This window comes from Zingiber officinale, chromosome 4B (assembly GCF_018446385.1).
Source record: "Zingiber officinale cultivar Zhangliang chromosome 4B, Zo_v1.1, whole genome shotgun sequence".
NCBI lineage: Eukaryota > Viridiplantae > Streptophyta > Magnoliopsida > Zingiberales > Zingiberaceae > Zingiber > Zingiber officinale.
Window position 1 is genome coordinate 2,284,004 of NC_055993.1, and position 12,745 is coordinate 2,296,748.

A 12,745-nucleotide genomic window follows, 5' to 3' on the forward strand; every position below is an offset into this window, starting at 1 on the left:
TTTTTTAAATTTTAAATATTTTATTTTGATTTTTGTTAGTTTTAAGTCAAGTGAAATATATAATTTTAAGTTGTAAGTATATAAACAGAGAAAATTATTCTATAATTTTTTATGCGGTCGTGTTAGTTTTTTATTGCTTTATCCGACTGTAAGTGAAAAGAAAAATTAAACAATTAAAAAATAGATATTTGCCTTTTAATTCTTTCCTTTTAAAAGGAAGGTATAGAGTCAAATATTCAAATTATTTTCGTAGAGTTGAGAATTGAAGAAAATACACATCGTATTTTGATAATTATCAAAGAAATTATTAATTTATCTGGTTTTCCTTTCCTATAACTCTTATTAAATCTAATTTTTTATTCCCTTTCTTCCATTATTTATATGGAACTCTCTTTTCTCTTCCTCCAATTAAACTTTTTATTGTTTTTTCCTCCTTTACCGGTCCTAAAATACCAATAAAAAATCTAAAACAAATCCTAAAATACCAATGAAAAATCTAAAACAAATAATAGAGGATACATTTAGATATTTTATAATCTCAAAAATATACATGACCTAAAATGAATATAATCTAAGCTCTTTAGGTTGATCAGTAAATTTTGATCGAAATCTACTGATAGACATAGACTATTTGAATTTCTATAAACCTGTACTTATTTAGTAGAGTTGAGTGAAAGAAAAATAGATATGGTATCAAACCTTGATTCTGGTCAAAGGAATACTGTGGGCATGGTGTGGGAAGACCATGATCACATTGGGCCTAATATGAGAGAATCAGGCCCAACATGATCCTAGTCTTTTCACACCATGTTCACAGTGTTCTTTTGATCATAATCACAATTTAACAGCATATTTACTTTGTTCTCATTCAACCCTACCGAATGGATGCAAGTTTATAAAAATTCAAATAGCCTAAGTCGGTCAAAATCTACTGATCGATCTAGAGAGCTCAGATATATCTATTTCAAGTCATGTGAATTTCTGAGGTTGCAAAGAATTTAAAGTTATCCTCCATTACTTATTTCGGACTCCCATAGGTGCTTCAGTATCATCCTAACTTTCAGTGAAAATACTTAAGCCTAGTCTCCTAGAGACTAGGACCAACATGGGCCTGATTTGCTCAGATCAGGCCTACACTGGGTTTGATCCTCTTATATCATGCCCAACGTGGTACTAGTCTTTCCACACCATGCTCACAGTGTTCTTCTGACCAGAATGACAATTTGATATCATATTTATCTTCTTCTAACTTAACCTTACAGAATAAGTGTAAGTTTGTATAAATTCAAAACTAATTGATCGACTTAGAGAGCTCAGATTTATTCATTTCAGGCCTGATGGACTTATGAGATTGTGAGGAGTCCAAAAATGCACTTTATTACTTATTTTAGGCTCCCAAGGTATGTGAGACATATAAAAGAAGGCCTATGTTTGGTCCAATCCTCTCATATCATGCCAACGTGGTACTATTCTCTCCACACCATGCTCACAGTCTTCTTTTCACCAGAATCATGATTTGATTCATATTTATCTTCTTTTGACTCAACCCTACCGAATGGATATAAGTTTATATAAATTCAAAACTAACTGATCGACTTAGAAATCTCCAATTATATTTATTTCAGGTCTCATGAATTTATGGGATTGTAAGGAGTCAAAGTATATTCTATTACTTATTTTAGGATCCCAAGGTATATGAGACATATAAAATAAGAAAAGAAAATTAACTAGATCGAGAGGAAATAGAAGAAAGGGAGGAAAGCTAATGCGACTTGTTGGTCATTCCCGTTTTTTTGTTCCCCCTCAACTTCTCTCTTTCACCATCTATTCCTCTTTTCCCCTTCCCACTTTCCCTCCTTCCAAATAATTCCCCTTCTTTTCCTTCCCCCTTCCCCTCCTTCCAAATAAACAAGACAGTAGGGTGTTTTCCATAAATTTACATAACAGTCTAACTTGGTAAAATGCCAAATTTCATACCATGCAACTCATCGTGTAAAATGTATCAACGAGGACCCACTGAAAAACAAAAAATGATTATAGAATTGATGGTAAATCATGTAAGAAAGTAGTAAAATGATACCGAGAAGCAACATTGCAATTCAGACGAAAAGAAACCCATAAAAACCAAATTGTTTGAAGTGACAAAAAAGCATTGTCATAGCCATAACAATTTTAGAAAATTGAAAAGTACTAACAATTAAGGAATCTCAAAGTTCAAATCACGCAGAGAAAATCCTTCTAAACAGATCTCTTTAACAGAAATTTTCAGACTCAGCGCTTGCACAAATTGTTGCTAAAATCATGCCTTCAGCTTGCCATAGAACTTTTGCTTCTCTTGAGTTGTTTGGAAACGTCCATGACCAAACTTGGAAGAAGTATCAATGAACTTGAGCTTGATCTCCTCGAGGGCAACGCGAGAAGTTTGCTTTAGTAGGGATTGTCGAAGAGTGACGACCCTTTTCTTTGGCCCCACACAACACCCCTTAATCATAATATAGTCTTCCTTCACAATACCATAGTGTGGGAAGCCACCCATGGGTGTGATGTCTTTCTCAGTCCTGCCAAAAAGCAGGAAATAACAGGTCAGATTGCTGTGTGTTCTTTCTGGTGTGATGGGATACAATTCAAGCTTGCATTTGGCAAGTGAACTAAACAGTTCGAATGAGATTATTGGAATGGAATATATTGTGAAAGCACGAGTAAAAATTGACGAAATAAATGATAAATGAATTAAATTACATATCAAAATCAGTGATAGCAATAAAAGATGGATAAGTTACCTATCAAACTCAGTCATAGCAGTGTGGGATTCATCTCCAGATTTGCCAATCTTGTAAATCTTCTTGTTCATTTCAGTGCGGTGGTGGTAACCATTCTGTCCAGCACGGGCAACAGTGTAGGATACTCTGGCAGGATGCCACGCCCCAATACAGGCAACCTTGCGGAGACCCCTGTGTGTCTTCCGTGGAAGGCGGGTGACACCCCAACGAGTGACAACACCTTCATAACCTTTACCTTTTGTAACACCAATAATATCAATCATCTCGTCTTTCTGGAAGACAGCATCCATGGGTATTTGCTTCTCAAAGAAGCCGTAAGCAAAATCCACCTTTTGTGCCACGGTGCCACCATTAACTTGGATCTCCATCAGATGAGCTTTTTTCTGTTTGAGGCCCTTCATCTTCCTTATCTGGGACATCAAAACAGAAAGGAACATGAGCTAATTCTGGTAACATTTATAAAAAAAATAACACTGTTTGTAAAAGGTTATGATGTGGATGATCATCTTTTATAACAAGTGAATCCTATATAAGCACCTGAGTGTGAGCCAAAACACGAATAACAGAGGCATACTTCTTCATCTTTTCCAGTTGTGACTGAATTTCTTTCTTTCCCTCCTCACTTTCATATTTCTTAGAGTATTTTGCAAAAGCCGTCTTCTTGCTCTTGTACCAGTTCTTGTAGAATCTCCGCCTCACTTCCTCACTTAAATGCTGAGCCCACACGGTGTTGAGAGAACGAAGACCATGTGGTGTCTTAACATAGGCAACAAGTCCAACAACCACCATTGGTGGAGTTTCAATGATAGTAACAGCTTCACAAGTCTCCTTCTTATGAAGCTCTGAGAACAAGAAGAGATGTCACATGCTTCATATGAGTTTCACATTTCAAATCAACAAGTATGGAGATGTTGAATGGCTGGCAAAAATGTGAAAGGAATCTAGAGAAGAAATTGGAATACAAAAGCAACTGATGCTACGCATACAATGAATTGTAATTAATATGACATTTCCACAGTTGTTAAAATAAGCATACAATAATATCATAAGACAGAGAAAGCAAGAAATTGATGGCCTCTGAAATAAGTTTTTTGCTCCATTTTACAGTGTTCGACAATAAGGTCATTGGTTACAGTTTTAGCTATATCTACACAAATTAATATTTTTTAAGTTGCACAAATGATCATCAATATAGAAGGAACAAAAGAACAAATCCAAAGGATATAACAATTACTAAAGTGTCAGTTTTAATCAGCAACTTGTTTACAGATCTACCTTCATGGATGACAACAGAAAGGAATAAATTATCAAAATTTCAATCTGAGTGTAGAAACCAGACAAATGAACACATACTTGATCCTGGTTTGTCGACCTCACGTACAATGTGGGTCATACCAGACTTGTATCCAAGGAATGCAGTTAACTTGCAAGGTTTGGTAGGGTCATCCTTGGGGAAGGACTTCACTGCATTTAAAAATAACCAAAAAAATATAACATTGTTAAGTTAAAACAAAGAATTTACTTCTGGAATTCATTGAATTTTCAATCAAAACAAGAAGATTGGAGAAGCAATGTTTTGAAAAAAAAAAGGCAAATTAATCTAGTAACAAAAAAAAACTATTAAGAGAGTTGCCATTACACAGGGGCACTAGTAAAATATTAAGATAACTAAAAACATTCAAATTGCACAAGCATCCAATAATGCAGGCCTGATAACAGTGAATGTGCATTACTGTGTATAAAATACAAGCTTCTAAGCTTCATTTATTCTAATAATAAATGTTGAATATATTAGAATTCAGAGAATAGAATAAAGTAGCCTACTGTTAATCATCAGTCTTACACACAATTCAAGTTTCACCATGCAAATAACAACATATTCAATGTGTCTAGATGCCAATACGCCACACAGACTCAACTAAGGAACCACATAAGAATGATGTCCGGCAGAACCTATGGTTAGCCATGGCCTTCAAACAAATGCAAAAGAAATATAAGAGCAAAATTTGAAGTTACACAACGGCATAGACAATACCACAATTGAATCTAGCAATAAAAGTGAATTGATAACAAGGATATTAGAATGCACATAATATATGGAAAAATATCAGAGAATGCACAAAGCAAGCTGACAATGTTTCCATGATACCTTTTCCACGATGACGAGAAGCTCGTTTCCTCGGGAGAAACCCTAGCGACCCATGCCTCGGGTGCTCAAATTTCCGATGAGACATCTTTCCTACCTACCTTCAGCATACAATGCGCAAAAAAGATGACTTTAGCCATTAATAAGAGAAAAAAAGGAAAGGAGGAAACAAAATTAAAACATGAAATTTTATACAATTTAACAATGGCAAAAAAATACTAAAAATAAATCTTGCGCCTAAAAACAACAACAACAAAAAAACACTAAATCACGCATGATTCTCGACAAATTAAAAAATCAAAACAAAGCAATTCTTTCTACGTTAAGCAATCATTCTGTCCTTTAATCCTAAAACAAGTTCGTAAGTAGTAAAAGTACGTAGCAAAGAAAAAACGCAATAGTGAGACAACTCAAGCGCGCAGAAGGAATGACGGAGGTAGAACCTTGAAGTAGCCTCTCGTTTCCCGCACCAGAGTGCCTGCAGGCCGCCGGAGCACCACACCACACGAAACCCTAACGAATGGCCAGCGCTTATAATGTGCATCGAAAATCATTGTTACCAAAATGCCCTTGTTATCTTTGAGAATTACAGGGTGAGGGTACCCAGGTCCAGGTGAGAGTGTGAGACGGCATAAGTCGGGCTCTAATTGGGCCGACGTAAGATCCAACCCAGATTGGATGAGCTCCATTATATACACTTACAAGCCAAACGCATTTTGATTTACTGATGATAAGAAATTTAAGAGGTGTTTTGTTGTTTCTTAAGAATCTAACTGAGAATAGGAAAATATTTTCTATTAAAATAATTTTTTTTAAAAAATAATAAATAGAGAGAAAATGTGACGAAAGAGAAAATATGATGAAAAATAATAAATAGAAAGAAAATATGATAGAAAGAAAATGAGAAAACAAAGTGTGATAGGAAAACACATGATGAGAGAGGATGAGAAAAAAAAATATGATGAGAGGGGATGATGAGAGAACGAAGAGAATAAAATGATAAGAGAATATGTGATGAGAGAGATTGAGGAGAGAGAAAATATGATAAAAGAGAAAGTGTGATGAAAAAAAAATAAGGAATGAAATTGTGATATGAGAGAAAGTATGATAAGAGAAATCAAATCCTCTGTCCCCAAATTTCTCAGTCCCCGTGTTCCACACATCGTCCTAGCTCATTGTCGGCGCCCTCCGACCGCCGTTCCGATCAATATTATAACTCTTATGGAAGGTGAACCCAAGGGGTTCGTCATCGGCACGATCGACGCCGGAATCCGACCAGATCAAAGCAGGGATTTAGATCAACGGTAGAGGAAAGTTTGCTCAGATCTGGTCGGATTCCGGCACCGATCGTGCCGATGGCGACCCTCTTGGGTTCACCTTCCCCAAGGGTTATAGTATTAATCGGAGCAACGGCCAGAGGCCGCCGACAGTGGGCTGGGGTGATGAGTGGGACACCGGGACAGGTGATATTGGGGACAGAGGATTTGAACTCATGATAAGAGAGAGTAATAGAGAAAATGAAGAAAAAAAATATAATAATAAAATAAGGAAATAAGAGTACGCAAAGATTGAAGATAGAAAAAATATAATTATAGAATGAGAAAAAAAAATATAATAAGAAAGAATAAGGAGAAAGATATAAAAAAAATTCAAACAGATATATTAAAAATATTTTCATTCAAAACTTAATTATCATTCCCATTTTCATCAAAATCCAAAAAAAAGAAGATGAATTTCATTAATACTCAAATTTCTGATTTCATTTTAAAATTTTAATTCAATTTTTATCAACCAAACTCAAAATTCAGGAATAAATCTATTCCCTTTTCCCAATCCCCTAAATCAAATGCCACCATAAATCAAATCAAATACTAATTGTTTATTTTGATTTAAATGTTCTTTTTATTACTTATACAAAGATATAAATTAAAGTAGATTTCAGAGAGGATTAAGATTCAAATTCTAATACTATCTTAATGGTGAACTGTAAAACTATGACAAGCTAATACTTAAGAATTAGATGCTGCAGTTTTACAATATCCAGCAAGAATAGCAACAAAACGGCACCAGGGTGATTGCTTATCGTTTCCTGTTTTCTCTTCATTCTATTCACAGGCCAATTTGGTATCGAAGCTACTCAAACAGATAGCAAAAGCTTGGAATGTTGAAAGCGGGTACCGGTAGTCCATGGTGAACATATCTTTCGCAACCTTGCCAAACTGAAGTATGATCTTATCATGACCCGGTGCAGCTGGCTGTGTGGTGGTTGCTAGGTTGGGAGCAGCGGGTTGTGGAGCGGCGATCAGCTGGAAGTTCTTCACAGAGGCAATCGTCACACGGCCCCGGAAGTTGAGGCACCAACATTGTAGCTGCTCATGCCAACGAGGTGGTTTGTTTCGGAGTACTAACGGTCTCTCCTTTGCATCGGTCTCTTCAGCTCCTCCAGAAATATCAGAGAACCGCGAACTGCTAAAATCGAAGGAGCGGTCCATGTAAGAGGACGCGGAGGAAAGGCTGCGGAAAGAATTAAAGTTGCGAGTAACTAGACTGTCAGGTTGTCCAGGGACCGCGCCACCGGGCTCAAGGGAGGATGCTGGGATAGAGTGGATGACACAGTGCATCCGTCGTGGTCCTCGAGTTCCGAGAACATTCAATTCATATGTCACCTGAGCTATGGGATAGCTGCTTGATGGCACCTTGGGTGAAACTTTCTTTGAGTAGAATCTATGGCTGGTTCGACCAGTAGGGCAAATAGCAGCCCTGTTGTATGGAGGCTGAGTATCATTGATCCTGAACTTTGTCCCTACAAAATTTGACCTAAAATGCCAGGGAAAGAAGTAGCAGTATTCAGTTTACTCGGTTTTATTTAAAATTTATATAAAAGATGTACAAACAAAAGATGAAACACCTCAATTTCCCGATGTAGGTGCTGCTTGAGCGTGATATGTTGCCAGCATCCATCGAAATGGTGTATTCGGTACAAGTTGGTTTCCGATTTCTCTTAGCTGATAAGAGAAATTTACCATTCTCAACAAGCACAGCTACAGAGGAACATCCAGAAATGTTTGAGTTGTTAACTAATAGAAATAGACATCTGATTGTTTGTTCAAAGAAATTCAAAATGCTATTCAAAGAAAAGACCAATTAACCAAAATAAAACTAAATTCCTGATTTGCTTCAGCATTGTTAATCCTAGCAATCTAGCATACACGAGCATAGCAATAACTACAACTGTACCTTGAACGCACAAACAATCTTGCAAATAGATTGTTCTTCGAACATTTTGATAGAAAATAAACTGAAGTAGAGTTATTTGGGTATGTAAACAATTCTGATATTTAAGTCAGAATGCATACGGATAATCACAAAAACTTGTGATTCAATACAGAACCTACGTTGATGCACAAAATTAAACAGATGAAATAAAACAATTCAACTTCCATGGTTGCTCAATTTGGACCTTGATCAACTGTGTGACTTGAGAAAACTTGAATGAAAAATTAGTATTGCAATTTCAAAAGTCAGAGTTTAAAAGCAAGAAAATTTACTGTAGTGCAGTGTTATATGTGTTCCATGACAAAATTATTAAGACAATCCAACATGCCTTTTGCACATCAAGAATGGAAAATATGGACACAATACGAAAACTTCATATTGGTGATATTTGTTGGCCAAATTTAGCAAACAAAGAGCATGCTTACCAGGAATAAGACAACTTACCAGAACTAAGACATAAATAGAGATGATAAGTTGATTTTGACTTATCCCTCTTGATGAAACATTGGATTACCCCATCTCGAGCTCCAGGCTATATACAAAATCAAACAATAATCTAAAAGTCAGTAATGAATCAAACTTTAGGAGGAAATAAAGGTAATGCATCGACTTCTTAATGTGCTATAAATGTTCCAACTATAATATCTTCGTCGTTAAGTGAGAATATAAAGATTACCTGTTTTAAAGATACAGGAAAAGTGAGCTTCCCAGAAAACTCTGGACTTCTTACTACCTCTTTACACATCTCCCTCCATGATTTGCACACAGCTGCACATGACACAACATGCTTGCGCGATGGCCATGTAGCTTCATTTTCTTCTAACCTTTTAATCACATCAAAAAGTAGCTCCGAAGGAAGAGTAGCCCAGCGACTTTGCTGAACAACTTGAAGGGGTTCATGGGCATCATAAACAGAACCTTGAGATTTCCCTTTATGATGGCCAGAAAAGCCTGAAAGCCTCACTTCAAAACTCCGCCTTGACAAACTACCAAAGCTATCCCTCACATCACGAACAATGCTCCGGAATGAGTCAAATGACATCTGGCTTAGCTGAACCATGATAGAAGCAAGAAAGAATGCTACTCAAGAAGTAAATAAATGATAGCAGAAAGCCAGTGCACATAAAATCAACTAACTGTATAAATTGACAAGAAATCCTGAATAAAATGAACAACTATGAACAAGAGCGAATCTGCCCCCCTTCAAAAATTTTTTTTATTAAAATCATTATAGTTTATAATTTCAGCTGTCCCCTTCAAATCAATTTTTTTTATTGGTATCATTATAGTTTATAATGTTGCCCCTCCTATTTACACATTTTGCCCCTTATTATAGTTTTTTTAAGGGGTCAATTCCCAGCGGACGCATGTCCTCAAGGAAAAAAAATTCCTCTTGCCCTCTAGCCACGTGGCGGTCGGCTATAAACTGATCCCGTGATTTACCTCCTTTCATACAACCTGAGGACAAATTGTGAGGGGTGCCTAGAGTGAGCGTAATCACCTTTGCTACAATAATTTTATATATTTTTGGCTTAATGCTTGTATGGTTCCGTACATTGAGAAAGATATTTTTAATGGAATTGGCAATGAAGCTATTATGCAAGATCATGACTTCTCGTCGTAAACAATTATAATTTCAGTGTAAATTTTTTTTGAAGTATATTTATTGACCTCCCTCTCGGCTCTATTCATGGATTTGCCCCTGACTATGAAATATAAATCTGAAAAAACTATATGACTTCAAGAAAAATTTATAGATCACCAATGAGAAGTCCTTGACACATCAACTTTTAATGGACTTAAACACGTATAATAGATCTTCTATACATCAAAAGACAAATGGGCTTCTTTAAACACATACAGTTCAAAAGCTTAAGCTAGTTAGCTAGTCTTTTTATAACCATTAAATAAACTAACACAATAATATTATTTTAAAAGATACTACTGGTATGAAATAGTTCATCTCAACCAATAAATACATAAAACTACAAACATGAGTTGGTGCAACCTAAAAAGAAACCAAAAGAACATATTCGCCCAATATCAATTAAAGTAAACTGCTTTAATATATTCCAACGAGATGGAGTCTTTTTCTTTAAAGTTCCGTGAAACTCATCAACGACATCTGAAGTCATAAAGTGCTAAGATATAATAGCATGCACAACTCAAAAGGAAACATAAAAAAAAATATTCTCCCAATACTTATAAATGAACACTCTAGAAACATTCCCGCAATATGGGTTCCTTTCCCTGAAATTTATTTTAAAATACCAGAATTCACGAATTGCATAGATGTGTAAAGCATAAGATCAAAACTAAAAAGGAAAGAAAGAGAATTCTTCTCACAGTGCTTCTTCTTTAATTTTCCGTGGAATCAAACAATATTACGACGAAAAAACAATGTTGGTAAAACTAAATGAACATCTCAGTAAACAAGTGAATTACAAGTATACTTTCGCAATAATTGGCTTAAACGTAAATGTCTCATCCCCCAGCCACAATGACACCGAGTTTGAACCTGCTAATTTGAACAAAGAAGCAAAGACAGAGATATGTACGTACCCACTCTTGACCAGAAATAAACCGTCCATAAAACAGGCAGTAAATCGATCACACTAAGATGGATTAGGGAGAATTGACAGATTTCTGGCTTCACGGCATAAAACGGGGATAAAATCATAAAAATATCAAATTTACAACATCCAAAGTCATGATACATCGGAGGAATATCGGAGAAGCCACAAACAATTCCATCGGAAAACATGGGAAGGAGCTCCAAGCATAAACCTTTACCATTAAAAAAAACTGTTTTTTGGAGCTTGTACCCCCAAAATCGAATCCCCTCACGCTCCAAAAACAAACTACGTTAGACGAAACTAGAGATGCCAGTCTAGTCTCCTCTAAAACCACTCTGTGCAAGCAAATGAAAACGCGCAGAGCTTCCTTGCTCGACAGCAAAGAAAGGAGCGGAATCGATGATTTACCTTGAGTGTCCGAATCCAGAAGCAAAACCCACCTCCGCACTTCAACCTTCAATCCTTGATTCGCCCACAAGCAACGAATCCCCAGACCAACCCCCTCTCTGTATCCGCAGATCCCTTCCTTCTCGCTGCCGCTTCTCGCTTCCCTCTTCTCGAACCCGCACGCGCACAGCAAAGGCGTAACTCAAAGGTCGAAGCCCAAAAAGCATAAATCCAGCAAAGAGGAAGCGAGCAGAGGCACCCGCCCATCGATGTACCTCATCAAGGGGAACGAACCGTTGCCCAATAACAAGGCAGGTACGATTTCGTGCTATGAAAAGGTTTGCGTCCCTACCGTTCCATCACGGCGGAGCTAGCCCTTCCTGTGCTTTCTGCGTGGCTCTCCGTTTGCTGATAACGGCTCCGTTTGCTCTCTCGTGCCGCGTGAACTTGAAGCCACTCGGAGAGTGGAGCGGTGTCGACGTCATCATTCGTCAGCGAAAGTTCCTCCGGAACAGTTTGGCAAGAGGAAGAATATTCCAATTGTCATATCACACTAAATTTAATTACATTAAAATTCATTATACCGTAATTGGTATAATATATGTTAAATTTTAATTTTATAATCTAATAAGATGGTCTAAAATTTAAATATCTATATTTAGGCTATCCGGCGTCACGATTTTACCTTCAATAATATTAAATTAAAAAGGAAAATAAAATTTTTTCCTAATCACTCGCATCAGATTTCGGGAGCAAAAGATGGCGGGTTTTTCGGGAAAAAGCGAGCGTTATTGGCTTCCGACACGGCGTGTCGGAACGATCGAGTTTATGTCGGTCGTTGCTACCGTGACACGCATCCAACGGTCAGAACTCATGTTGTGGGTTGTTGCGAAGAACGGAAGATACGGATGAATAATTTGATTGTTCTTACTCCGTTGCTTTAAAGACAGGTTTAGTCCATCAATTGACAAACAATCCACCACACGAGCCTGTTGATAAGACACCATGCCCTGCTGGAAAACCCATAATTGACGCCAACTATTCCTGTCAGAACAGGCACGTCTATATTAGCAAAGTGAAACTCAGGCAAAAACATAAAGGAAAGGGCTTCTACTAAACTCTGTGACTCAGAAAAAGAGCCAACTTTTGGAGCAAATCTACGTAAGTTAACCTCTCAATCAATAGATATAAAAATGCTTGCAGATAAAGTAATGGAGCAGATCGATGCATGAGAGACGCAGATGCTATTCAATTCGGGGAAGAAAATCGCTTTCGTGCACGTCTTTCAACGAGCTGATATATAAAAATTTCTGTGCAGCTTCGAAGTCCTCATCAACTTTAGAATGATGAGACAAGTCGCAATAGGTTTTTCAAGCTTATCTTATCCTCCCTCTGTTCGGTGAAAAGTACGTGTGCTTTGAGAACTCATCGAGTTTCAGTCACTGACCTGTCAATTGCTCAGTGAGATAGAACAGGGAAATTAAATATGGAACTGAATGGTGCCACACCTTTATGGCGTTGCCTTTCTTCTTCCATGTTCGAGCACTGTATCTAGTTACTCTCCATTAATGAAACCAGAA

At 37.0% G+C, this 12,745-nt stretch overlaps 2 protein-coding genes across 4 annotated transcripts; both read right to left on the minus strand.

Annotated features, from left to right (window-relative positions):
• Positions 1-2,106: 2,106 nt before the first annotated feature.
• Positions 2,107-5,496, minus strand: LOC121974394 (60S ribosomal protein L3-like). Of its 2 annotated transcripts, none has more exons than XM_042525430.1 (6): positions 5,370-5,496; positions 4,930-5,027; positions 4,134-4,244; positions 3,318-3,622; positions 2,781-3,190; positions 2,107-2,558 (listed from the first exon to the last, which is right to left on the minus strand). In XM_042525430.1, the coding sequence occupies exons 2-6, from the start codon at positions 5,012-5,014 to the stop codon at positions 2,300-2,302; spliced, it is 1,170 nt and encodes a 389-aa protein (XP_042381364.1). In that variant the 5' UTR covers positions 5,015-5,027; positions 5,370-5,496; the 3' UTR covers positions 2,107-2,299. The 2 variants fall into 2 exon arrangements, with proteins under 2 accessions (XP_042381364.1, XP_042381365.1); XM_042525431.1 differs by having other exon boundaries at positions 4,930-5,023; positions 5,370-5,465.
• Positions 5,497-6,906: 1,410 nt separating this feature from the next.
• On the minus strand, positions 6,907-11,447 carry LOC121974393 (tubby-like F-box protein 8). Of its 2 annotated transcripts, none has more exons than XM_042525429.1 (5): positions 11,187-11,447; positions 8,879-9,253; positions 8,647-8,734; positions 7,835-7,967; positions 6,907-7,743 (listed from the first exon to the last, which is right to left on the minus strand). In XM_042525429.1, the coding sequence occupies exons 2-5, from the start codon at positions 9,242-9,244 to the stop codon at positions 7,032-7,034; spliced, it is 1,299 nt and encodes a 432-aa protein (XP_042381363.1). In that variant the 5' UTR covers positions 9,245-9,253; positions 11,187-11,447; the 3' UTR covers positions 6,907-7,031. The 2 variants fall into 2 exon arrangements, with proteins under 2 accessions (XP_042381363.1, XP_042381362.1); XM_042525428.1 differs by lacking the exon at positions 11,187-11,447 and adding an exon at positions 10,996-11,180.
• Positions 11,448-12,745: the final 1,298 nt, after the last annotated feature.